The sequence below is a fragment of the Recurvomyces mirabilis genome (genome assembly GCF_035927965.1).
Source record: "Recurvomyces mirabilis strain CCFEE 5264 chromosome Unknown scaffold_7, whole genome shotgun sequence".
NCBI lineage: Eukaryota > Fungi > Ascomycota > Dothideomycetes > Mycosphaerellales > Teratosphaeriaceae > Recurvomyces > Recurvomyces mirabilis.
In genome coordinates this window covers 117,512-143,060 of record NW_027041941.1, presented here as the reverse complement: position 1 = coordinate 143,060, position 25,549 = coordinate 117,512, and the positions used below count along the sequence as shown (strand labels likewise).

The window sequence follows — 25,549 nt, the reverse complement described above, 5'->3', positions numbered from 1 at the left end:
TCTATCTTGTGCTCTCTCTCTCTCTCTCACACACACACACGGACACACGGAGAAGTGGTTTGTGGATGAAGCTCTTATGGCTACATTCCTGTGGTTAGCGAGGGGATAAGACGCGGAGGGGGTAAAGAGATTGTTGCTTACTGCTTGCTCTCTTAGCACGCTGAGTTGGCCGGGCGAGTGTCTCTACGCAGTCGAAGGAACAAGACAGGAAGAAAGTGTGTCCTTGGCTAGGAGACGTGATGAATCGTCTTGCCTTGAGTTCAACGTTGAAAGCACATGTCTATGTCTATGTCTTCAAGCTCTCGCTTTCCCAAAGCGGCAATCCAAGCAAAGCACAACGCGTCACGCGGGGCAACTGCGAAGCTTCACGGCGAGAACGACACGAAACATCCGTCATCATATTATTATTATGAGGATACATCGACAAGGTAAGGTATGTGTATGTAATGCTTTGGGAGGTGTGAAAGGAAGTGAGAGGACATCATGGGCGTGGATTATATATGATTAGAGCAACAAATGGGATATTCTAATATGCACAAGAAAAGCAAATGCGCTCAAGTGAACTACAGTAACTCCACTCCCTTTCTTTGCAACCGCGTAGAAATCTTAGTAAAATTGCCATTCAAATCAATCATATCAGAAGCACAAAGCCAGCCATAGTCGATGCCATGCCCATAGCCACCACTACCTTCGCCTGTCCAGACGCACCCGCAGTCTGCAACTTCGGCTTCCCCGTCCCCGACGCACTGCCCCCCAAAACAGATCCACTCGTAGCCAACGTACTGGCCCCTGTAGCCTGGGCATTCAAACTCGCGCCGTCCGCGCCAAGGTAATATGTATGCCCGTTCACCACGATCGCCGAACTGCCGCCTTTACTCGAAGAAGACGCTCCTCCTGCACCGAAAGCAGAAGCGGAGGCAGAAAGGGTGGTGATTTTCGGTAGAGCTGAAGAAGCAGTGGTAGCCGCATCCTGTACCATTAACCCCGTCGACCCATTCGCGCCCGTAGTAAGAGCAACTAGCGCCGTCTTGCCCGCGGAAATAGAGGTGATGGTGCTTCCGGGAGTCAAAGTGGCGGGGCCTAGCATATACTGTCCCGCGGAATTGCGGGAGATGGTTTCGAGGCCGATGGTCATGGTGCTCGCCGCTCCGGTCAAGGTGAGGACGCCGTGGTGCGTTGTTATTGCTGCTGCGCCGGAACTTGAGGGTCCTGCTGGTGCGAAGGCGAGGGAGGTGGGGATTGCAGAAGCGCCGGTTAGGGCGCCTGAGATACCGGCTGCTGGGGCGAAGGGCAGGGAGGTAGGGATCGAGGCGATGCCTGTTGGGCTGCTCACTGGGATTGGGGCGACGATGCTTCCGGATGGTGCTACGGGGAGGAAGGACAGAGCGGTGGGGATTGCGGCTGGGGCGCCGGCGGAGGAGGCACTCGCTGATGCGAAGCTCAGCGCTGATGGAAGCGTGGAGGAGCCGGCGATAAGTTGGGTCTGACCTGCTGAAGTCTGCACGACCACGGGCGTATTGTCGACCGTCAACGTCTGGCCGATCGAAGCCGTCTGGCTGCCGATAACGAAGACCGGGGCTGCGGAGGTGGTTTGGCCTGCAGTGGAAGAAGGAGGAAGTGCCACGACCGGAACGACGGTCGAGCCGATCGAGATGGCCGCGGAGGAGGATTGGGCGACTGGGATTACCGCCGCACCGCCAGTGGAAGATGCACCGGCTTGGTTGGTCGTGGTTGGGATATTCGCGGTCACTACGCTGACAGAGCTCTGCGCACCACTGTCCGCACTATTGCTCGGGACGAAAGAGAACGCCGAAGTCTCGCTCGTAGTCGTTCCTGCTGCGGGGGGCGTGGACAATGCCGTCCCCGAACTCGGTACCACAGGGGAAGCTGGAGCGATTGAAGATTCCGTCGAAGCTATGACTGGCGCATTGGGCGTATTTCCTCCCGTGGGACCGGCTGATGTTGTGGTGGGGGCTCCTGCTGCGGAGGACGAGGTGTCGGGTTGGTAGGAGAAGATACTCGTGTCCGTGGTGCTCGGTGTAGCAAGAGCAGTGTTTGAAGTCGCTACGACCGGAGAGGAGTTGGCTGGGTTTGTTGCTACCGCTGTATCGGAACTGGCTACGACCGGGGAGGAGGTTGCCGGGTTGGTGGACACGGATGTGGTGGGTTGGTAGGAGAAGGCTGTGCTTTCTGCTGGTGTTGTTGATGTTGGGGTAGTGCTCGGGGTCGCCAGAGCTGTGTTCGAACTCGCTACGGCGGGCGAGGACTCAACTTGCGGTGTAGAAGTCGTTGTGGGCGCTGTTGTCGCTTGGATCGTAGAATCTTGTGTCGTGGTTGTAGGAGCCGTCGTCGTCACTACGGACGAAGAAGGGGCGACCACTAATTGTGTCTCCGACGAAGCAACAACCGGCGTTTCAGGAATCTTTCCACCTCCATTGCCCGAGCTCGATGCCGCACTCGTCACACCAGCGACCACTGTAGTCCCACTCGTAAGAGTCGTCAAAGCCGTATTCGCGTTCGAGGAAACGGCTGATATCGTCGTCGTTGTGGCATTTTGCGCAAGAGCGCCAATATTACTGCTGGATAAAATGAAAAGCGCAAGAAGCGATGTAGGTCTGAAGGAGGCAACCATGGTGGATGAAGTACGATTAATGATAGTATGGTATGAGTGTAGTAAATAATGATAGTGATTTATGCTCAAAAAGGCAACGAGTGGACGTGGTCACGAATGACCACTTGTGGTACAGCAGACCGTGAGGGAAGCGCGTAAAGGACACGAGGTGAGGCGTAAGAGAGGAGTGGTATACTCGCAAAGAGGAGGTGTACGGCCCATGTTCGCCGCTGACACACGCGAGTGCGCGATCGTCGCCCAGGGCACCTGCGAATCTGATCCTTGCCTACAGTCTACCTTTTCAGCCCTTTCATATCGATGCTTGCACGATTCGTGCGAGGCTTTGCCTATTTTTTTCCCTATCCTTGCGGTCCGGGCTCAGCGCCACGCGAGGATGGAGAACTTTGTTAGGTTTAGAGAAGGGGACGAGGCGTGGGGCTAGCTGTTCTAGGAAAGAGAGGGGGAGATTGCGGACGTTGAAGCGAGAGTAGAATAGTGTTGGTTGGTCTGAGCGTTGGGGTTCGGTATTTGCCTGAGTTGCAGATTGGGTTTGTAGATTTGGTGGATGAAGATCAATCTATGTTTTGCTGGGCAATCCAGTTGTGGTCGGCTCTGTTGGTGAAGCAGGTCATTTATTTTATGGGGCGTCGGGAGATCTTGTAGTGTGGATGGCCCCCAAGACGTGATTTGAAAGACCTAGACAGAAGGGATTCTCGATTATAGACTTGGATGTCCGGCCGCGCGATGGAGTCGTCAATCAGCCTTGATTCGGCGGTTCAGTGCTGTACCATAACCCATCCAACGGTAAGATGAAATATAGAAAATCCAGATTGGTTTGATACAGCTCCCTCCAGGCTGTCGAATCGTGGTCGCCTTGTAGCGGGCGCTAACGGCTGACCGCATATCTTTCGCGGGTTCTGCTTCATTGCATAGCGACGCTCGGACATATATCGATACCAGCACGTGAGTGTAATAGCGCCACACAATGATCAACGCAGTGCTAGTCTTCAACAACAATGGCCAGCCGCGCCTCACCAAGTTCTACACTCAACTCGTGCGTGATCATCACCTTCTCCTACCATGCCAACCCCCACCAGGACCTAGCTGATACGTCCTCTGGTTAAACTAGGACACATCAGTGCAACAACGCCTGCTCTCCGAAATCTTCACCCTAGTCGCCGCCCGTCCACCCAGCAGCTGCAACTTTCTCCCCCTCCCACCCCTTCTCGCACCAGCTAGCAGCAGTAGCACGCCGTCTTCGCAAGAGTCCAACGATGCGCCATCGTTAGTCACATACCGACACTACGCAACACTCTACTTCATCGTCATATCCACCTCCACCGAGTCACCGCTTGCATTACTAGATTTGATACAAGTCTACGTCGAGGCTTTGGATAGGTTGTTTGAGAATGTCTGTGAGCTGGATTTGATCTTCAACTTTGAGACGTTGCATGCGGTGTTGGCGGAGATGATTGTGGGTGGGGTTGTGGTGGAGACGGGGTTGGATAAAGTGGTTGAGGGTGTTCGGTCGCAGGGGAGAGTGGCGAAGAGGCCGGTGAATGAGAGTAGAGGGGGTTTGTCGCAAGGTATTTGGGCTGGACGGTGAGGAAATGATTCATGACAGCTATGGGCATGATGATGCACGAGAATCTTACAAACCATCACTCGAGGCTGGCCGCTTCGAAACCTGGAGATCACAATTTCTTGACCTCGTTGACAGATTCGACGAGTAGTCGCGAGACCACAATGCCATCGGGAGACTCCACAGAAGTGCAAACATGCGTCTGGCTAGCAATGCTTGCCATGATCACTACACCATGTACCTTGGGCTGGACGATCGGTCGACAACAATGTATGGTATTGTTCTCAACCAACAGAGCTCGAGACTGCACTGCGTCATGTCTCTTTTGTTCACCAATTCTTTCTTTTGTTCAAGCTCTTTGTCTATTGTGTGGAAGAGAGAAAGAGCAACTTCTAGATCGGGATGATCGGCTTTGTCTCGCATCGTCTTTCATCTTTCCTCATTGTAGTCTTCCTGCCCTCGAGCACTCGATAAGCAGTCCTAATGACAATGCGTTGTCGAGTGTTCTGAATGTAGGTGTGAAGATTCTCTTTTTCCGTCTGATACTTGGTCCGCCCACGACACTCTGCGCTTAGAACAAATCTCACACGCGATCTACCGGGAAGGATAAGACAAGATTGGCCGGACCAGTCTACTTACAAGTACTTGACGACAAAAGCACGATACCCGAGTACGGACAGCCAGACACAAGACAAGCTATGGCGAGAGTCATCCCGAGCAACACGTTCTCTGGCATCTTCCCTGCCATACCGGAGCTCAGACAGCAGGATCCATACGTGATGAGCGGCAGACGTGGGAGCGGCATCAGCGCCATACCACCACAACCGACAACAGCAGACTTCATTGGCGACAGACGAGCAAAACCAACGCCGCTTCCTCCCACTCAAAAAGCGGCCAAAGCCGCCGGACTCAAGGGCAAGCTTCAGCGTATCAAGCGTGCTCTCTTCCACACCAAGAGCACCTCAAAGCCTCGACCCCAAAGCACTTTCCGCACTCCCAGCGAGATGGCACCACGATCTACACCTGTCGTTAAGCCCACGGCTCCCCCTAACCCAGCCAAACCAACAAAACGCTCCCCACATCACCCACAACGCCACCCCTCCAAATCAGGAACAATAATGACATCCCGCTCCCACGGCGCTCCAATCCCCATCTCGCGCGTCTCGTTCGTGGCACCAGGCAGGAACCTCGGCCTCTTCCCAGGTAGTATCGAGAAGCCAGCCGTGAGTATCATGACGACCTCTCCAAGCGGCAGACGCATGACGATCCATGTGCCCGAGCCGAGCACTTCTTCTACACCACCGCGAGTCCCGCCGAAGGAGCGGAAGACGGCTACGCTAAGGCATCCGGTTGTTTCGGGCTTGGTGCCGGATTTGCCTACGCCAGGTAGTTTTGGTAGTACGTCTACTGGTAGTTCGGCTAAGAGTCTTGGGAGACGTTCTTCTGTTGGCACGGACGATGATACTCGCTCTGCGCTCAACTTTGAGGGGAAGGTCGAGAATCCGGTTGATCCGAGGAAGATTTTTCGGGAGTCGAGGCGGTATACGCAGCTTACTGAGGTTGGTTCGGGTCTCACGAACTTCCTGCACCAGTTTGATGGCGCGGCGAGGTTCCATACTGCTTCATTCGTGCCTGATCGCTCTGCAGAGACATTAGCTCGTCCTGGTACTGCGGATTCCGAGGTCCAGAGGAAGCAGAATCGTAATGCTGCGCTCGCGGCACTTGGTGGTGCTAGTCTGCACTCTGATGGGGCTGAGGCGAATGCGAAGTGGGAGTCTATTGCGGCGTGGCGACGACAGCACCCGGAGAGCTTGCTTCCTGGTCGTGTGCTTGCACAGCGTACGCCTTCTGTGAGGGAGCGAGATGAAATCAGCAAAAGGCGCAAGTCGTCGGCTGGTGGGCTGTACATTGCCTATACGGCACCGCTTGATCCCTTCGGTGAGGAGCCTGCTGCTGTGCGTCCAGCGAGGGCATTCTCTCAAGATTGGTCATTCTCCTCTATCTCGCGCTCAAGCACGCCGAGTAGCTTTGCTGACATGCCGTCGCATCGACGCCACTACAGCGCTGTTGAGTCGGTCCATTCAGAGGCGAGTCTGGATCTCCCCATTCAGTCTAATCGCACACCATCACCAGATGCTGCGCAGCACAGAGATCTATACAACCGTGTCGAGTCTGGCGTCTTCGATGACGACTGGAGGCGGAATATCCGGTCGATGCATGCGGACATCGAGTATGCCACGCCTTCAGCCACAGCAACACCATCGTACTTCTCGCGCGATACGCCAAGGAACTCTGCCCCGATTCCTCCACCCAAGCCGCCGACTCCTCCGAAGCAGGTGGTGGGTGTGAGGCGTAAGCCAGTGGGCACAAGTGCCGCCCCAGCTAAGTCCACCGCACACCTCTCCGCTTACCTCTCCGACTCTACACCCACCACTTTCCCCACCAATAAACCCCTCCCCACCCACAATCCAATCCCATCACGGAAGAAACAACCCTCCCGCTACCGCACCATTCGCCCCACGGCCCCTCCCGTCCGCCCAGAAGCAGATAAGAACAAAACCTTACCCTTCCCTCCCGCCCCCTCAGACCCCAAACGCTACACCAACGGCATCGTCCCATCAATCTCAAATATTAGGATGAATTCTGTTCGATTCCCGATCGTGAAGAAAAAGGCTGAGAGGGGGGAGTTTTGTGCGGAGCCGGAGTATAAGAGGAGGAGCGTCAATGAAGTTGAGGCTAAGTTTAGGCGGGATGAGGAACGGAAGGGGAGGCCGGGGAGGATGGGGAGGAAGTAGGGGGGTGCTAGAATGTGAAGGGTTAATTTTCGAAGTAATGTTTAATGTGTATGAGTAATGAATGATAGACATGAAAACTACTGCTGGTCAGTACAATTATCTCTTCTCTGCGTCAAATGTGCATTTGACTATGCGTACGGACGCGCGAGAAGTGGTGTACTACTGGATGTGCAGATTGCCGCCAGCGGCCTTATTTTCCGTCGCATATGTACAACAATGCTAGATGTTAGATAATCATGATACTTCGTAAGATGATAAACCTGCAAAACGTCGTCCAATGAACGCTGTCGTAACGCCTTATAGATGCAGTAAAAAGTCCCGAGTGAGGAAATGTCAATAGCTGGAGGGCCGTGTTATCGTGTCGGGAGTCTGTGTGATAAGAGTCGAGAGCGCCTGGAAATGCATGGAAGTCCTGTGGATCTTGCCAGGAAAGATGGTAGCCGTCGGAACGCCGGGAGATGCATGATGTGCGATATGCCAGACCTCATCGTCCTCATCGTCCACTCCTCCAGTTCAGAATCCATCGTAATGTCGATATAGATGCTCTGCTGGCCACGGCTATGTGGTGATAGTACAGAAATCGTAGATCCAGTAGCCAAGCAAATCACCGGGGACCATAGTACCCCGGCTCCCCAAGCAAGGCCAGCAGCTCGCCACCAAGAGCATGCATCCCATCATCATCAATAACCCACTTCCCATCTCCCTCCTCGGGACATGAACCAGGGTAGTACTTCTCGAACTCGAGATCCGGCACCGTGTACAAGCGAAAGAAGATCTCCTGCCAATTGATCATGTAAGAATTAAAGTGGAATCCAATCGTCCACGCACCATGTTCGTCCAAGAAGTTGTAGTGTTCAACGCCGAAGTTCATGTTAGTGTAGCGATCGTCCAGGCGGTACTGCTTGGCCAGAGCGCGCTGCTGCCAGTTGATTCTCTGGTCCTTGACGCGAGGTAAAGGGAGGAAGCGGCCGTGGACGGTCTCTTGCTTTCCACCTGGACGACTGTCGCCTTCGTAGTCGCTTTCGTGGAGGGATGGCCAAGGAGCGACATCGGGCTTCCATCTCTCGGTTGCGGGATGGAATGCTGTTTGCAGTGTCAGGATGGGTGAGAAGTCTTCTGCTGGTATTGAGCGGTGGATGAACTTATGATGAATGAAGCGGCCCATCATTATTCTGCTATCGAGGAGGGGGCGAATTGGTGTGGGATCTGGGAAGCTTTCCCCGATTGTGATCTCGAGACGCCGCTTTTCTGCTCGCTCCGCACGCCCTCTTTTCGAGGCTTCGAAGTTCTGCTGACGCCTCATGGCCACCCAGTCTTGCCTATGCTGTTGTACGGCGAAGTCCATGGGCCAAACGTCGGACTTTGGGCACACCTGTTCTCTTTCGAAATTGTACTGGGTGTGACCGCTCGCCGATTTGATTTGTTGCGAGTTCTTGCTGCGATTGCTACTCTTGTTGCCAGCCGCCATGAGGGAAGATCTGTTGTTGTTCGCTGGAGTCCTGCTCGACCGATCATAGCTACCGGGGTTCCTGCTGTTATTGTCGATATTCGCCTTGAGCCTGGGTGATATCCACTTCTTGGAGCTCGAGTGAGCGACTTGAGCATTATATGGGCGAGGAGTGTGTGGTTCACGAGGCGTGCGAGGTTGTCGCCAGGACCTGGATGAAGCTGGGCCTGTAGGCGGTTCCATGGCTCCGTTGCAACGAAGTGCCCAAACGCTCTGAGGAGAGGCTCTCGCCGAGATTGACAGATGTATGGGCCTTAGGCTATGGCTGCCGCTAGACTTTAAGTTAGTGTGTCTTTATCTCGGTACTGAAGGAGCTTGTGGCTGCCGTCAAGAAGTGAAGCTCTTGGCGAAGTCCGTGGTCTCAAGAGTGATGGCGAAGAAACCTGCCAATCGTACTTTGGGATTCCCTCCTACTTCCTATACCACAGCAAAGCCCTGCGAGGGGCACGAATCCCCGCAGGCGTCAATCTCCTCGTTACGTGTCTTGAAAATCGAGATGATGATGTGTATGGTACTTTTCATATGATGCTCCGTACGTCGACTATCGGCCGTTCCGGTAAGCGTCTGTCGATGTCCGCTCGCTACTTTGGAAATGTGCCGTTGCTATTGTGCAATATGGCCGCCTGCCTGCGCTTCTCGCATGTGATGCCTGCTGTTGTTGATGACTCGCAAGTCAGACGGCAGCCGTGTTTGCCCGGCGGATACGAGTGCTTGTAATATCAATACGAAGGAGAAAGATGGGCAATGCAGGCTGCAGAGTGCAGAGTGCAGGAGAAAGGAAGCAAAGCCGAAACGCGAGATGTCGGAGAATGACGACGAAAACCTACCTCAACAGTCATGCGCAACTCGCTGACCAAGAGTGTGACAGGCCTTTGGTCGCGGAGTGTGTGTACGCTGCTGCCGAGATGTAAGTCTTCTGACCGCACAATGTAGTATCGAAGCGTGGGAGATGGTGCTATAGGAAGGCTGACGTGAACGCCGCTTCTGCCCTGGCGAGAGGCCAATGGGGTGGCCACAGCGTGGGCACTGGGCGCAATCGATCAAAAGCTTGAGGCGATATTGACACGCTGGGTGTGCTGCACAAATTCGGTGGTGAAGTGGCTCTGGTACGGTGGTCGGACTGCGTGGCGGAGTTGGCCGGGTCGCGATAGATCTGGTGATCAGAGGCTGGACGAGATGGTTGATATGTTGTTGGGGAAAAGGAGAGCTTAGATCAAATCACAAGACCAGCCAGAAGATATAGTCCTCGGCAGAGCGGCTGATCGGTATGGACAAGTGAGCTTTGCTTCACGTGAGTACTAGCAGCAATGGCAGTAGCCCACCTCATGTGAGAAGCAGCGTTATGGCATTGAGCAGTCTGCATTCACCGCACCTTCTGCGACTGAAATGAATGCTCGAACGAGGACAACATGGCTGGCTAAACAGCTATCACCAAGTTCTGTCGCTGTGGGCCTGCACAGTATAGGGTTCCTTCAAAGCTCCTTGCATACTGACCCGGAGACATTGCCGGAGCGAGGATCATGCGCTGCGTTAACATACAATACCAGTCACATCTCTCGCATTACTTCAGCCGTACCATGCCGCTCTTGCCCACACTGAAATGTTCTATACAGCTAGAGAAAGTCCTAACCGTATGCAGCGACGGCATGGCATGGAGACTGCACAAGACTGGAATCTGGCCATCCAAGATATTCGGTCCCAGCCTGGTTGCTATACTGGGACGTGGAACATTACCGAGCCCGTCCGGCGGATAGATCTCAGCACCATTTATACTTCACCGGAAGGACAGTGTTCTTCCCACGATGATCTTCAGGCCTCGTGTGTTCAACTGGCTATCAATACAATAGTCATGTCCAAGTCCGGGCGGAGGTCCTGTTCCATGGCTCGAAGAACGTAGATTGTCTGGCCACGGATATCCTTGTAATAAACGAGTGATGGCAGGATTATATACGATCGGACAGCGAGGACACAAGGTTGTGGGAGCTATGTATGAAGTCGAAATACGTCTATGAAGTTCTCCCCCGAAAACAGGTTTTAAGACGGGGTAGGCTAGCGCGAAAACGCCACAGGATCGCTGGGGCTCCAGTTCAGCAGCAGCCACATCTCTCTTCACGTTCGTCCTGGGGGCGCTCCTGGCTGTCTTCACGACAGGTTCGAGGAGCGTCTCCAGCGACCTCAAATGGGATGGACGGCCATATGGACCAGATGCGACACCAATACCGTGCTCCATGACTGCATGCGACGCAAATTGCGCACCAGGCCGAGCCTCTCTCGAGACCAGACGGGCGCAAAGATCAAATACTAACCCAGCAGCGAATATCACGGCGACATGCAACGCGCATTACGCAGCGCTTCACACTCCTTTGTCCATCTTGGTTGTATAATATGGCAAGAATAGCAGACAATGAACGACTGGCGCAAAATGCGGTCGTTTAGGCGCTGTGCCTCGCGCCTTCAGTCCTGGTCTGCAATGATTGGCTGACGGTGTTCGAGACGCCTTCTGGAAAAGATGGCCATGCGTTTCAGTCAACAAGAATGCTTTGGTATTCTATGGCCGCATGACCGGCCACGCCTATGTTAATTATGGTACGTCTGCTTCTTCTATTGTTCGCGTGTCTCGAGCCAAGCCTTTCCTATTGTCAAGTTCATTGTCCGCTGGGGTGATCTCTCTCTTCAGCTTGAGAACGTCCCACGACGCAACGAGTTTTCTTTGTACACACTGCACATTCGACATGCTGCAACGACCATACGATCACATTCACTATCGTAATCAGAATAATACACAGCGTTGCCGCATCTTCACTACAGCATACATCGCGTCGGAGACCCCCCCCCGGATCTCTTTCAAGCATCTAATACTCCGCCACTGGTTGGCACACATCGAACCAGAGACACAGCTCCTGGCATTTGTTTAAAGCATCTGACACTCCGCCACTGGTTGGCGGTGCACGAACTCAAGCACAGCATACTAAGACCGAATATGGCAATAGGCACATCTCGACTCTCGACACCATCCATCATCATGGCTTCCTCGGGGAGCCAACAGCAAAACTCCAATCCCGCACCGCCATCTCTCTCCGCTGGCGATCATGAGACGCGCGACTACTACGCTGCGCAGGACGCACCACGACCTCCCTCACAACAGGAACCATACCTTACACCTTACCTCGGTCTCAACGCGAGACTTTCGCAGATCTGGATCAACCGATGGACCGTCCTTTTACTCCTAGTCCTGATACGGACACTATTCGCACTTGCGAGCTTCGACAATAATGCAGCGTCTGCCCGACGAGAGGCGCTTTCTATGTGCACTTCGGTGGAGAATGTGGGCTCGGCTATGGCGAGCATGCCTTATTTCATGAGTCAAGGCGTCAACGAGCTCTCCGCTTCCGGCATAGAGAAGGCAATCAATGGGCTGATGTCCATGCTCATACTGAGCGTGACCGGTATCGAGGAGATTGTGATCTTCATCATTAATCTCCTTACATCGACATACGTCTGCCTCATCACTCTTGCCGTTGGCGGATCCCTCCACGTGGCTGTCCAGGTGGCAGAAGACGTGGGAAACTTCCTGAACTCCACCATCCAAGATGTGGGCAAGGACCTTGGCAGTGCAGCTTCCGGCTTCCAATCAGCCATGAACGGCTTTCTGGTTGACCTCGACAAGGTTGCCAGCGTGTTCGCCGGCAAGAAGCTCACACCTCCTACGATCGACCTCACGGGTGAGATCTCAAAGCTAAATAGTTGGGACCTACCTCCGGGTTACGATCAAGGCTTGGACAAACTCAACTCCTCAATCCCAACATTCGCCGAAGTGAACAACTTCACGAACTATGCCATCAGCTTACCATTTGAGGAGGTCAAGAAGCTATTGAACGAGAGCATGCCAAAGTACAACTTCAATCGCAGCCTGTTCCCCGTGCCGCAAAAGGAGCAGCTTACGTTCTGCTCCGACGGCGGTGGCGTTAATGATTTCTTCGACGGTCTAGTCGAAGTGAAGAACATGGCTCAGAAGATCTTTCTCGTCGTTATCATCATTCTCGCGGTACTGGCCATGATCCCCATGGCATATCGTGAGCTTCGGCGATGGAGATTTATGAAGGAGCGCGCCAAGCTTGTACAAAGTGACGCTTACGATCCTATGGATGGCGTCTATCTGGCTTCTCGACCGTACACTTCTTCGGCTGGTCTCTGGCTTGCTCGACCCTTTAAGTCGAGCAGGCGCAGAGCACTAGTCCGATGGAGTGTCGCATATGCGACAACTGTACCTGCTCTCTTCGTACTGTCCTTGGCAATAGCTGGTCTCCTCGGTTGCCTAACACAATACATCCTGCTCAAAGCTGTTGAGAAAGAAGTCCCGGTACTTGAGAACCAGGTCATCGGCTTCGCAGACAAAGTCATCAATTCACTCAACAATGCTAGCGAGCAGTGGGCAATTGGAACGAACCATCTCATCAACGACACGAACGCCAAGATCAACGAGGATGTCTTTGGCTGGGTTAATACCACGACCCATGCTGTAAACACTACCCTGAACGTGTTTGTTGATGGAATGGTGAAAGTGCTCAACGAGACCTTTGGCGGCACTGTGCTCTATACGCCCGTTCTCGGTGTCTTGAATTGCTTGGTCATACTGAAGATTGAAGGCATCGAGAAAGGGCTGACCTGGGTGAGCGATCATGCTTACATTGACTTTCCGATGTTGCCGAACGACACTTTCTCGCTCGGTACCGTCCAGAAGGTCTCTGGCTCCCAAGCAGATCTGCTCAACACTGGAGCCAATGGTGGTGCTGCTGACGCTGTTACTGGCGCAGTCTACCACCTGACAAGCATGATGGCCAAGGCAATTCGCCAAGAAGCCATCATCTCCACATGTGTGCTCCTTGTTTGGGCGATCATCGCACTTGTCGGCATAGCTAGAGCACTCTTCCTTATGCCGAGAGGTGGCGACTCGGGTGTCTATACCGCTCCTCGGCCTACCGGACGTGATCCTTCACCATCCACTGAGAAGCACGAGCTGGACGACTTCTTCGCGGCCAAGAATGTGAACAGTGTGCCCAGCTATGAGCAGGCCACACGAGACACGAGTGACCTCGGCGACATGTCTGCAAACCGCTATAACGGCCAGAGTTACACTCTGATGCCTACGCCCATGCCGACATTCGAGGTCACCAGCGCGACATCGCCCATACTCAATACAGGCTTCTGCCCACCCAACGAGCACCTCAACAGTGTCAAAGGCCAGACCGTGGACGCCGCCATCCGCCGACCGACCCATGTTCGAGCTTCAAGTCATGGCGACGTCGACCTTACCTCACCAATAAGCCCACGGCCACCACATAGTGCGAGTCCGTATCTTAACCCCCTCCGATCCATCGACGAAAAACGAAATCCTTTCGCAGACCCTCGCGGTTGACAGCAGCCAATATTTGGAGTCATGTCCAAGATTCCTGTCGGTCCCCACCTCGACCTTTCACTCCCATCGTGCACTGGGAGTGACTTGCGTCATATCACGGGGTTTACGGCAAGCGCGTCAGCGACTACAAAAGTAAAAATCTACAGACCGACACCTGGTGTAAGGTCTCTTTCGCCTCCTCCGGCTCCTTGCTGCGAGCATAAGCCTTTCTTTCTTGTGAAGGACTGAGCTATTGCATTGCGCGGAGCGTCTGTGAGTTGATGGCGAACGCTCAGAACTCTTTCCTTCGGGGTCGAGTTCAGAGTGTATAAAACTGTGTTCTATTGCGAGTGTTCTTGCGTCGTGCTCTACGACCTTGCTTGCCCGCGTTTGCGAAACCCTCTTCTACATTCTTCCTCGGTACGAACGCAAGAAAGGAAAAACACCAGTTCTTATGACACCCTCGAAACGGCACCACATTCGGACGCGTTTTCCTGGACGAACATTTCATCTGGCTACTACACTTAATCTTGGCATCGACCGCTGCATTGAAGGAGGAAGAGCGATGTATTTCCTTGGTAATGTCGCGGCACTTAAGTGGCCCCTTCCATCCCGTTCCTCTGCTCCTAATAGCTTCTCCACGATGCGCAGATACCGCCACTTTCTCCTCTACACCGTCGCGCAGGTGTCTGGTACTGGATCGACTCTGTTGATTGTCAAGTGTGGCTTGCCCCGGATAAATACAACAAAGTCACTCAGATGCAGACTCTACACTACCTTGTCAGAAGGTTACTGGAGATGAACTACGCTATTATGGAGAACAGGAGTCATGAACCGGACAATTGTTGTCATGCTATAGGCGCATGACATGAGCTCTTCTCACGCTGATCTTCGGAGACTGCGAGGAAGACTCGGGTATGATCGCTCGTTCGCCTCTCCCTGCGCTACAGCTTCATTAGACTTGCTTGGACCACACTGGCCTAATTTGCGCAGTGTTGTGTTTTTTCCGGCAACTTCGTTACGGTGAAGCAGTGGGGACTGTTGCTGACTGATAACGAGCGTTTCTTCCTTTTCCCTTCTTATGAAGAATAGAGGTTGATTTAGACAGAGATGTGATTGATTTGTGCGGTTGTTATTGGGCATCCTTTTCCTTTTGGATTATGGGTTGGCTCACTTTTCTTCTTGATATTTGTCTCCGCTTGCGTCGATGGGTATTCTTGGAGATTCACCTTTGGGCTGGGATTTGGGTGCTTGGGACAGTGTCCTACAGACGATGTTCTGAAGACATTCCTTTGCGGTGGATTTCATTTCTTGGGAGAACATGGGCTTGCTGAGTAGATAGCCTGACAACGGAAATAACTTCTTCCATGAAAATTGTTGTGTCTAGTGTCCTTTTACACGTTCAGATTCGTACTCGAAGGTATTTGGGGTCACTTGCATAATCTATGCAGCTAATTCATGATTTACCGTGCATAAGTATGCTCCACCGTAGCACGGGCCACACACTAGCGCTCTCGATCACCATCTCTGCTTCCCATGGACCTGCATGCGCGACTCAAGCATTATCACATCTACATTGTGGCAAAGCTATACAGTATACTAGCTATTGGCGCATGTATTCGTCGAATGATTTGAGCATGAGCCCATGTCTTAGCCGGCAACCCTCCCACAATATCCAACAACATGAATAGCAATACTGATCTACCGCCGTTGCGGCCACCGCCACGACCAAGGTCCCCGTCTGGCCAGAGATCTCAATCTTCACTATCTCAGTCATCTCTACGCAGCGAGTCAAGTCTATCAACTGTCTCGAACGACTCTGCGCAGCAAATGCCACCTCCGCTAGTGAACAAGCGATCACCATATCTGCAGCATGCAGCAGGAGTTCGACCAGCAACCTCTGGAGGGTCAACTCCTTCGCAAAGCTCGAATGCACTTCCCACGATTGGTCGACTACCTTACAGGACCTCGATCGATGCGCCCGCCAGGAATCAGTCGCCTAATATGGGCCAAGTACAGTTTGCTCGACATCAACGGCAGCATAGCCAGGGGTTCTTTGAGCCTTCTTTGCCTCACGCTACGACAAATAACACTGGACTCAGTGCTTCAACCATTGCTGCGCAAGCTGCAATGCACCACATATCGCCACCAGCATCTCAAGGCAATGAGCGCAAGCGATCGTATCCTGGCCTAGCACCCATCAATACAGCTCCAGAACCTATGCGACGGCCGAGCGCGACCCAAAGTCCGCAAGTGAGCTCGGCTGGTGGTCTATCGTATAGCAACGGATCAGTCGGTGGACACAGGCTCGCAGCGACAACTGCGGCAAATGTTGCCTTCCCGAATGGTAGAAGTCCTCTGCCTTCGCCGAACGCGTTTAGCACAAACATGATAGCGGTGCCTAGTCCGCCGCTCGAGAAGGAGGCGAAGAGTAAGAGTTCGAAGATGAAGCTCTTCTCCAAGCCAAAAGCAATCAATCTGTCTAAGGACAAGGAGGCCAAGGTAGCGCCTGGCATGCCTTCACCAAGCAAAAGTGTGATTGGCGCAAGCTTACTGAGGAGCGGCTTTGCGAATGCATCGACGACAAGCCTTGTTCCACCAGAGTCTAGTGCAAGCTCGCTTTACTCTTCAGCTAATGCTTCGACTTCTACGCTCGTACCGACAGCGACCAACATCGAGCGCGAGAAGGAAAAGAAACATCACTTTCTATCGCGGCAGAAGCATAAACCAAAAGATGATCCTTCTCAGCTCCCACTGTCATCCGCACATTCGAACTCGCAAGCGACGAATCCGGACAAGCCGCAGCCACTGTACTCCTTCACGCCTGATTCGCCTGGTCCGAATAGCTTTGCGAAGTCTATGTCAGGCTTTGATCTACGACATGGTGGAAGAGCGTTACGAGAGAAGAAGAAAGAAGAGAAAGCTGCTGCAGCTGCTGCAAAGCTTGAACTTGTGCCCGTGAACTCGAATGGCTCGGGTGGCCAAAGTGAACAGTATTTGGGACCTAGCCAATATGATACCTCTCTTGGACCACCTTCTGGTCCGACTGCGGGTGTCTTCTCTTTCCTATCCGACACAAATCCTTCGAGCTCATTGCAGGCCTTCAGCAACATTGGTACACAGATGGGCTTACCTGGTATAGGCCCCGACGATGCATGGCCATTGCTGAAAGCTCGGCTGCTGAATCTGTTCTCAGGAGAAGAGCTCAGAACCCCGGTCGAGGACTTCAACATGCTGGTGAACGTGCACATTCGAAGGTGCATACAGCGCAAGTCACCTGTCGTGTTGGTGGAAGATGTACGAGAGCTACTTCAGACCGGCTTTACTTCCTTGTCGCAAACGCTACGGGGTGTGCCGGACGATAGGCTGGTGTTGAAGTTGGTCGAGATGTGGATTGGAGTACAAGGAAGTATCCTGCCATTTCTACAAGCTGTCTTCTTGCCACTGGACCTCGAATTCAAAGGTCGTGGCGTAATCATGAGCGTCCGAGAAGCACATGAGTTCTGGGGTGCGATGCCAGAGAGCCTGAAATCAGACGAGCGTCCTTCATCCTCAGGCGGCATGATCAGATTGCCTAGTCTTGGTGAAGAGCTCGAGATCAGACGCATTACACTGATCACGTTCCGAGATACAGTGATCCTGCCTAGACACGAAAGTCTGATGGCCACGTTCAGCAGGTTGTCTCTTGACAGTATCAACGCGGCTGCTTCCCCAGAGGTCAGCTCAGAGGGACGAAATCATGCACGAAGCGATCCTGCAACTACGGGCGCTGAGCGACCAGACACTGCAGGTAGTCTCAGCCCGCATATGAGCAGCTTCAACTCGCAAGGCTCAACTCTTCTTGATGCTGCGAGCAGTTCTTCTGGCGGTGCCATGAGTCTGGCTAGTAGAAGTCGCGCGACCTCGAACACATCGGCTGGATCGTTTGGTACGAGCATGCCACATCTCAATTCACCACTTGCAGGACCGGGCTCGTTCAACGCTACTAATCAACCTTCGCCAGCAGCCGTCTTTACGGATCCGGCGAAGGTCACAGACACAGTTGCGAGGATGCTGCAGTGCTTATATGTGCTTGCGAGCTGTCAGACTGGCGATGTGGGACAAGGTGTCGTCGAGCGACTGACAGGTGCGCTGAAGTACAATTGGCTTGGTCGCGGCAGGACGGGGAGAGATCGGAGAGGGTTTGTGGGCATGAAACCCGGACGCCGAGTTGGGCTGGTTGGTGCTTGATGATGTTACGTCTTATGCATTGTGACGGTAGGAAAGCTTGCCAGGACAAATGGTATTCAGGCAACCTCGTAGCTCTTCAGCAAGGTAATTTGGTGACCATAGGCACCATCAACTGTGCGCGGGATGTGGTATGAATCGCGCACAGTCCTATACCGCTCTTGGTGTGGGATTCAGCTTCAAGTAAGCATACAGTCTCACCTCTACAAGTCTACCCCCACCGTCATCGTCATCATCTCACGGCTTTGTCATCCACCTTCGGGGAATCTTGGCTCTGATAACGATACGTCCGTGATTATTGCCAAGCAAAATGGCTCATTGTTGCGAGGCCATGTGGTTTTAGCGGCGCCGGCCTGTAGTCCTTCGGTGTTATGAGAATGTCCCTGATGTCAAGGTCCGTTTCGGAGCTCGTGCAGATCTATCGTACAGTTATAAGACGATGCTAAGCCAAGGATAACCTAACGCTGAGAGGTTACATTCGCAGCGGTCAAACAATAGTGATATTAGCTGCACTGCCATTTCATTCTCACAACCACTTCATACTTGCAATCCGGACGACGTGCCTCGTCACTGCCTCACGTATACCGGCCCGAGACACCATGGCCGTGTCGAGCAAAGACTTCTCAGCAGATCCCAAGTTCACCTCGTTCTCGGCAACCGATGTGACATACAAGACGGTTGGCACCACAGCAGTCGAAGCCACTATACTCGTCCCAAAGACTATCATCGATAAGCCTGGGAAATATCCTCTCGCTATTCGTTGGCATGGCGGCTTCTGGGTTACCGGCCACAGACTCTTCCCAGATTGGTATCCGACCTGGCTACTTGACTTCTGCTTCAAACATGATGCAATAGCCATAGCACCTGACTACCGTCTCGTACCCGAAGCCAATGGCCAAGATATCCTGCAGGACATGCGAGACTTCTATACCTGGTTACTTGAGCCTGGGAACTTGTCCAAGCACTTGCCATCTGGCGTTGAAGCAAATCTTGGTAATCTGCTTGTGACAGGGGAGAGCGCGGGTGGCTGGCTCGCCTGGCAGTCCGCCATCTACACACCAAAGAGTATTGGAGCAACAGTATTGCACTACCCTGTCCTCGATCTTCGAGCACCGCACTTCACAGTGGCCGGGCCTAAGGAGCTCTTTCCTGGTGCGCCGGCGGAACTCCCCTCTCATATTCTGAATGACTACGTCGCCAAGCTCAAAGGTGACGAAGTCGTGGGGAACGATGAGAACCTCTCTCGCTTCCCACTCGTTTTGTCGATCGTGCAACAAGGTCGCTTTGACGAGTTATTTGGCACAGATCGTTCCCTGCATCCGCTTGAGCAAGTCGAGGACGGTGCGGTCACCTCTGAATTCCCGTCAATCTGGATTCTGCATGGGAAAGACGACACGGCCGTGCCTATCGAAGGAACAAGGAAAATGGTCGAGGCTCTGCAGCAGAGAGGTTTGGGGGAGGACAAGCTGCACTTGAGCGTCGAGGCTGGTGGCCATGGTTTCGACATTCATGCTCCTGATACGAACGAAGCGGCGACGTTGGAGACTGGATGGGTCAAGGAGGGCGTGAGCTTCCTCATGCGTTCTGCTATCAATACTGCGCGTGGTTAAGCATGGGAAGGTATGTCGAAACGTTTCAAAACGCGATTCATTATCACATTGTGAGTCTACGGTTGTTGAAGCAAGCAGCTGCATGCCTCATGATATCGTAAGTAGTATCTTCGTACTATGCTCACCCGACAGTCTTCGTAGAATCCTGCCGGCGCGCTCAGCCAAGCCTTGTCTCTCGATCCGTACTTTGGAGCTTGATATAGCCAATTTCCACGATGATGAGACAAGCAGCCTATTGCGCTCTACCAGGCGATGCATGACATGTCGCATGGCAGAAGTCACCGAGCCACACTCGAAGCATGATATGCTACCACAAGCATTTCATAACAGCTAGCTCTTTCTCCAGCGCACCGATACTCCGCCCACTCTCCCTCATCACCAATCGTAGTTCTAGTCGTCGTCCGGAATCGCGTCTAGAACACCATCACTCTGCACGCTGACAGCGTCTCCATCATCTTGATCATCATCCTCATCCTCCTCCTCAGCCTCCTCTTCAACCTTCTTCTCAGCCTCAGCATCAGACTCCTCTTCATCAGAACTCTCGCTGCTCCCATCACTGCGCGCTGCCGGACTCATGCTCGTGGGCTCGGTCTTTGCACGCTTGCTGCTCCCCTCTTGCGGGTCATCGTCGACAGCTTCCTCGGTTCCCACGCTCTGCTTGCGCTTTTCGCCCACACGCTGACGTCTACCGCCGGGACGCTTCCCAAAGAAGCGGATGTAGTTGTCGAAGTCAATCTTGTTGTTATCATGCCACTCTTCCTCACCATCCTGATAGCGTTCAGAGTTCGAAGCCTGCGGGCCACGCTTCTTGCCTTTGCTGCTGGAGGGCTCGCCATCCTGCTTACCTCTCTTAGCAATAGCTTGCTTCTGGCCAAGGGCAGCGGCAATACGCTTCGTAATCGTAGCCTTGTCGGCATAGCAGCCATTGTAGCAGAAGCGGTCCCGGACGTCTTTGTTACCCATGCCGGCTTCGGAGACGATGCGGAGCAAGACTTCACGCCACAGGATATCCGGGCTGAAGTCGATGATGCACTCAGCGGCACGCTTCGTCAAGATCTTGGTAATCATGTACATTTGCCGTGTGATGATTGTGTCGTAGATTCGGAACGATGCCTGCACGAGCTCTTGTGTCGTGCCCTTCTTGCCTGGATTCCAGCAATGACGAAGGTCCTTGGTCAACTCAGCGTCGAAGTCGCCATCCTCTACTGCGGTGATGATATCGTCTGGGGTCTTGTACTTCGGATTGATATCGAAGGCCTTCTTGGCGTCCTCTTCGGTGGCGAATGAGAAGTTACCGGAATAGTAAGGATCGCCACCAATGTTTTCATTCTTGCGTTTTGACCCCTTATCGCCAGGCTCCTCCATCTCAACATCGCCAGATGGCGTCTCATCTTTGGGTGATGGGACACGAGCTGATCCCGCAGCTTTCTTCTTATTCCTAGACAACTTCTGCTTCTCGGCAAGCTCATCATCAATGGCGATGATCACAGGCACGTTGAGCCTCCGAACGATACTCATCTGCTCCATGATGGTCTTGTCGTACTTCGACTCATCCCAAGTAGCATTATCGCGCTCCTTGACGAAGTCGAGCGCACGATGCCACGGGAACTCTTCAGCCTCTGCCTGCTTGCGCGCACCACGCTTGCCGGTCTTAGTGGCACCGCCATATCTCGGTTCGCTCTTGCCTGGACGCTCACACCTAGAATACGGCGGGACTGGAGCCGGAGGAGGAGAGGTAGCAGGTTGTGGAGTAGCCTTCTTCGGCTTCGGCGCCCTCAACGGGACTGGTAGCCTGGCTTGATTGTGACCGTAAGATGGTGGCATGAGTTGCGGCGGGCCCATTGGATTCGGCTGCATCTGCATCTGCTGGTGTGGATGCTGATGTTGAGGCGGCATCTGATGAGGGCTCTGGTAGTACTGACCGCCATTGGGCATGCCGTATGGACCGCCGACATGCTGAGAATGACCGAAGGGTGGAGGTGGAGGACCCATGGGTTGAGGCCCACGACCTGGTGGCACATTCATAGGCATCTGGGTGACCTGCGAACGCAAAACCTGACCAGGAGGAGGTGGTGCCATGCCATTCATCGGCGGCTGATGATGACGGTAAGGCATGCCTTGCTGAGATACGCTGCCAGGACGGCTTGCAGGGTGATTATTCATGCCAGGGTGCTGGTAGGTTTGAGGGTGCATGTTGCCATGCATACTCATGGGACTTTGCATCTGCATGTGCATGGAGTGCATCGACTGCTGAGCCTCCCGAGCCTGTTGCTCTGCGTAGATCTTCACACCTACGCTACGCCACCGTGTACGCTCGTGCAAGGCTGCATAGGCTTCGCTCGCCTGCTTCTGAGGGATGATCCACTCCGATACGGGAAAGTCCTTCAGGTACCTGAGCATCTCTTGATCCTGCTGGATGTCAGTATGGCACATTAGAAGCTTGTGAGACCTACTGACCTTCTTGAGCTGGAAGAACTCAGTCATCTCCCAGCTACCATGTTGAGCGTGCTTCAACGTATTGCAATAACCCAACTCCCATACCTCACGTACTTCACGCGTGAAGTTCTGTGTCTTCCACGGAGTCTCATCCAGATCGTACTCGCCATTGTCGTCGTTCTTCTTCGGATCCGTACCACGAGCACCTTCGTCATCGGAAGACAGCGTAATGATCTCGCGAGTCTTATCCTCAGCATCACTAGGGCTGAGATCATGCTCCGATGCACGGACATCATCGTAATCGACTTGGCCTTCATCAATGTCTTCAGCTTCTTCGTCCTCATCCTGCAGAAGTTAGCGCTGTCACGAGAACACGGTCGCAATCTTGAACACAACTTACGTCATCAATCATGACGACATCCTTGTCGGCAGGAGCAGCATTACGCAGAGGTTGCTTGCCCTCGCGTCCCCAAGGACGATTAGCACCAGCATTCTTCTTCTTCTTTGCCTCGATCTGCTGGTCAAGCATGTTCAAATCATCAAGCGGGGAGTGCTCGTCGTCATCCTCATCGCCACTACCCTTTGTGGCAGCATCGCCGGGCACTGGGATCTTGACTTGCAGCGCGTCTGTGGGCTGCTGCACGCGGATTGTGTCACCATCAAGTTCCATGGCTGTGATTTGCACGTCAGCTGTTGAATCCTGCATATCGCAGTGGACAGATGTGGACCTACCAGTGGACTTGACACTCTGGGTCTCGACTGTAGACAAGGACGAGCGCGCGGAAGAAGTCTTCGGATCGGCAGACTCCGACATCTCGAGGGCCGAGTCAACCTCGAAGGTGACCTTCTTGCGAGGACGACTGCTGCGCCTCTGAGTTGAGTCTTCCAGCTCCTGCTGTCGAGCGCTGGCAGTGGTGTTGGGCTTCTCGATCTCACTGGGTCCTTCTTCCGACGAAGCCTTGTGGGTATTCTTCAACTTCACATTCGGAATTGGCTTCCTGTTGCTTGTCTGAGCTTCTGGTGGGAGCTCGTTCTTCGATGCCGATTCCGTCGCCGTCGATGGAGCTGAGATGGCGTTGCCCAGCAAGCGACGTGCAGCAGCAGCCTTGATGCTCTGCTCTCGTAAGGGCAGCCTGCCAAACGATGGTTCCTTGGTTCTAGCCATTGTGAGTCAATACACGATGAATGATGGTACGCAAAAAGCAACGCGTGTGACACAGGCGAGCAGTCCGGCAGAGCAGCGTAGTGTGGTACGGCGGTTGTGTTGGAATGAGGTCCACGGCTCCGACTCAATGCTTCTGGAAGCGGCGACGCTGGTATTTTCTGCAGTCACGGCCAGTGGCCGGACAGTGGTGCGGAAGGTGTGATGAACCAAGTGTGATGTTGGTGAATGGTATCCAGACCAGAGGCAGTTCGATGTGGATATGTGCCAGCGTGGACCGGGTTTGTGTTGGAGTCACGAATTCACAAGTGCGGAAAATTCCTCAATGAATGCTAGTGGAGCTCCGAGTCGTGCTAGGCAACGATTTGATAGCTTATTGTCGAGCAGTGATGGGTCCAAGCGTCATTCACCGCACGAGGCCCTGAAATGACCAATGAGATCCAGTCCAGCAGCGAAGGTAATCTTCATGATCGAGGCACATGATGCCAACTTGCATGTATGCAGGGAGAGAAGGAGCGAAGAAGAGCAATTACGTACCTGCTGCCTGAAAATTTGTTCTTGCCTCAACTTCACTTCACGAAACCGCGCTTATTTTCCCCAGGTTCATCGATTGTATCTCGCTACAGATCGATTCCTAGCAGGCCGATTGCGTACAGTGGTTTGGCGAGGTGCAGGCTGTCATCTGCGTAAGCGCGTTGTATGAATTGAGGTGAAGAAACCTGAGGCGAGGTCGACGCGTTTTCGAATCACGCGGGCTGGACGGGCCGCTTGGTAGCTTCCCGACCCCGATACTAGTGCTGCTTAGGTTGGTGAATGATGTGTGGGGGACACGCTTGACGGTGATTTGTGAAACGTGAAATGACCTGCTGCAGATATCAGTCGCACAGTACTACCAGACAGCAAACGAACAAGGTATGCAGAAGTATGGACAGATGCATACGGCCCGATCGTTGCCTCCGAGAAAATATTATTCAGTGATGATGGCTGAGCGTTGCAGTGAATGCTTTCTCGAGGTGCCACAAATCCAGGGTCTAGAGATTGCGGAGTGCTTTAATTCTGTTTGCCTGGAACGTCCGCCAGGTAGTCCAGGCCGAGTCTTTGAAGGGGGGCTGCAAGAACGTCTGCATGTTCAAGACGTATAGAACTCTACTTCAAAAGTCACGCCATCGGCTCCCAGCTACTCATCTTTCTTCCTCAGGCTTCATAGTCTTCTTTGACGATCAGCGTCGCAGGTTGTCTTCTTCATGAGCACCGCCCGCGCCGGCAGGCAAAGTATGAATCGTGCCCTGGGACCTCCCATAGCTCGTGGTTGGGCTGTCGCTGACACCCACCCAAAACTCGTTTCGAACAAGTTGGTCTAACTGTGGACCGGCACGACAGCTCATATGATCGCCTCCCCATTATGCTCGCCTTCAAATCCTTCGGCTGCAAGTCTTCGTGACCGGCTCTTGTCATGCACTTTGCGCTCGGCCTCTTCAGCTTTCTTCAACGCGAAGACCTGCTCGACAGGTGCCTGCTTGAAAGGCGAGGGGATGTAGTCGTCTTTATCTAGATCCTGCGCAGCAACATTCTGATTAGCAAATTGTTCTTGGAACATCCCACACGTTTACGTAGGCCTTTTTCGTGACGCTGGTGGTACTTACTATCTCCCCAAGCAAACTAACATTCTCGCCTCTCACCAGGAACAGACCCCTCTCCACATCAGCATACAGATTCTGCACGAACAGCCTTTCAACCGTATTCTGTAGAACCAGATTGCCGAATTGATCCCAACTCCTCAGAACACCTAGCAATTTTCTGCCATCTCGTAATGCGACCATGAGTTTCTTGTCAGTCAAGTCCAGTAACTGAGCGGCAGTCGTGAACATCTGAGGAGGAAGCTGTGGAACACCAGGAGGGCCAGGAGGTGGAGGTCCGCCGCCCATCATGTCTGGAGGTCCTGGTAGACCTGGCGGGCCTGGTGGATGCTGTTGCTGTTGCTGGTGTGAAGGAGGAAAGCCTTGCGGCGGTCCTGGTTGCGGTGTGCTCATGGTGGCATGTGAATGGGTTACCAATGAATGTGTAGAAGTGAGTGTCGTGCTGCTATAACATTGTGGTGTTATGTCTTGAGAGAGTGTCGATGATGCTGCGGTTTGAGTCGGATGGATTGAGCGGTGGTTAGTCAGCCCTACGTCGTCGTTGCTAACACAGCTCACAAGGCACCCATGACCTCTACCTACATGTA

General features: G+C 53.4%; 9 protein-coding genes across 9 annotated transcripts; 5 read left to right on the top strand and 4 right to left on the bottom strand.

Annotated features, from left to right (window-relative positions):
• Positions 1 to 631: 631 nt before the first annotated feature.
• Positions 632 to 2,632, bottom strand: LTS14_003247 (uncharacterized protein; the record flags this gene model as incomplete). The annotated part of the gene is made up of 1 exon (XM_064835952.1): positions 632 to 2,632. One exon carries the CDS (start codon positions 2,630 to 2,632, stop codon positions 632 to 634), a length of 2,001 nt encoding a protein of 666 aa, XP_064696161.1.
• Positions 2,633 to 3,596: 964 nt separating this feature from the next.
• APS3 (Sigma-adaptin 3A) lies at positions 3,597 to 4,217 on the top strand (the record flags this gene model as incomplete). Its single annotated transcript, XM_064835951.1, has 2 exons — positions 3,597 to 3,665; positions 3,741 to 4,217. The coding sequence occupies 2 exons, from the start codon at positions 3,597 to 3,599 to the stop codon at positions 4,215 to 4,217; spliced, it is 546 nt and encodes a 181-aa protein (XP_064696160.1).
• Positions 4,218 to 4,389: 172 nt separating this feature from the next.
• LTS14_003245 (uncharacterized protein) lies at positions 4,390 to 6,988 on the top strand (the record flags this gene model as incomplete). The annotated part of the gene is made up of 3 exons (XM_064835950.1): positions 4,390 to 4,463; positions 4,642 to 4,705; positions 4,769 to 6,988. 3 exons carry the CDS (start codon positions 4,390 to 4,392, stop codon positions 6,986 to 6,988), a joined length of 2,358 nt encoding a protein of 785 aa, XP_064696159.1.
• A 604-nt stretch (positions 6,989 to 7,592) lies between these two features.
• Positions 7,593 to 8,678, bottom strand: LTS14_003244 (uncharacterized protein; the record flags this gene model as incomplete). Its single annotated transcript, XM_064835949.1, has 1 exon — positions 7,593 to 8,678. The coding sequence occupies one exon, from the start codon at positions 8,676 to 8,678 to the stop codon at positions 7,593 to 7,595; it is 1,086 nt and encodes a 361-aa protein (XP_064696158.1).
• Positions 8,679 to 11,053: 2,375 nt separating this feature from the next.
• PRM1 (plasma membrane fusion protein prm1) lies at positions 11,054 to 13,911 on the top strand (the record flags this gene model as incomplete). Its single annotated transcript, XM_064835948.1, has 2 exons — positions 11,054 to 11,081; positions 11,486 to 13,911. The coding sequence occupies 2 exons, from the start codon at positions 11,054 to 11,056 to the stop codon at positions 13,909 to 13,911; spliced, it is 2,454 nt and encodes an 817-aa protein (XP_064696157.1).
• A 1,662-nt stretch (positions 13,912 to 15,573) lies between these two features.
• Positions 15,574 to 18,120, top strand: LTS14_003242 (uncharacterized protein; the record flags this gene model as incomplete). The annotated part of the gene is made up of 1 exon (XM_064835947.1): positions 15,574 to 18,120. One exon carries the CDS (start codon positions 15,574 to 15,576, stop codon positions 18,118 to 18,120), a length of 2,547 nt encoding a protein of 848 aa, XP_064696156.1.
• A 596-nt stretch (positions 18,121 to 18,716) lies between these two features.
• LTS14_003241 (uncharacterized protein) lies at positions 18,717 to 19,727 on the top strand (the record flags this gene model as incomplete). The annotated part of the gene is made up of 1 exon (XM_064835946.1): positions 18,717 to 19,727. The coding sequence occupies one exon, from the start codon at positions 18,717 to 18,719 to the stop codon at positions 19,725 to 19,727; it is 1,011 nt and encodes a 336-aa protein (XP_064696155.1).
• A 390-nt stretch (positions 19,728 to 20,117) lies between these two features.
• Positions 20,118 to 23,328, bottom strand: LTS14_003240 (uncharacterized protein; the record flags this gene model as incomplete). Its single annotated transcript, XM_064835945.1, has 4 exons — positions 20,118 to 22,136; positions 22,185 to 22,508; positions 22,564 to 22,835; positions 22,896 to 23,328. 4 exons carry the CDS (start codon positions 23,326 to 23,328, stop codon positions 20,118 to 20,120), a joined length of 3,048 nt encoding a protein of 1,015 aa, XP_064696154.1.
• A 1,378-nt stretch (positions 23,329 to 24,706) lies between these two features.
• LTS14_003239 (uncharacterized protein) lies at positions 24,707 to 25,355 on the bottom strand (the record flags this gene model as incomplete). Its single annotated transcript, XM_064835944.1, has 2 exons — positions 24,707 to 24,880; positions 24,969 to 25,355. The coding sequence occupies 2 exons, from the start codon at positions 25,353 to 25,355 to the stop codon at positions 24,707 to 24,709; spliced, it is 561 nt and encodes a 186-aa protein (XP_064696153.1).
• Positions 25,356 to 25,549: the final 194 nt, after the last annotated feature.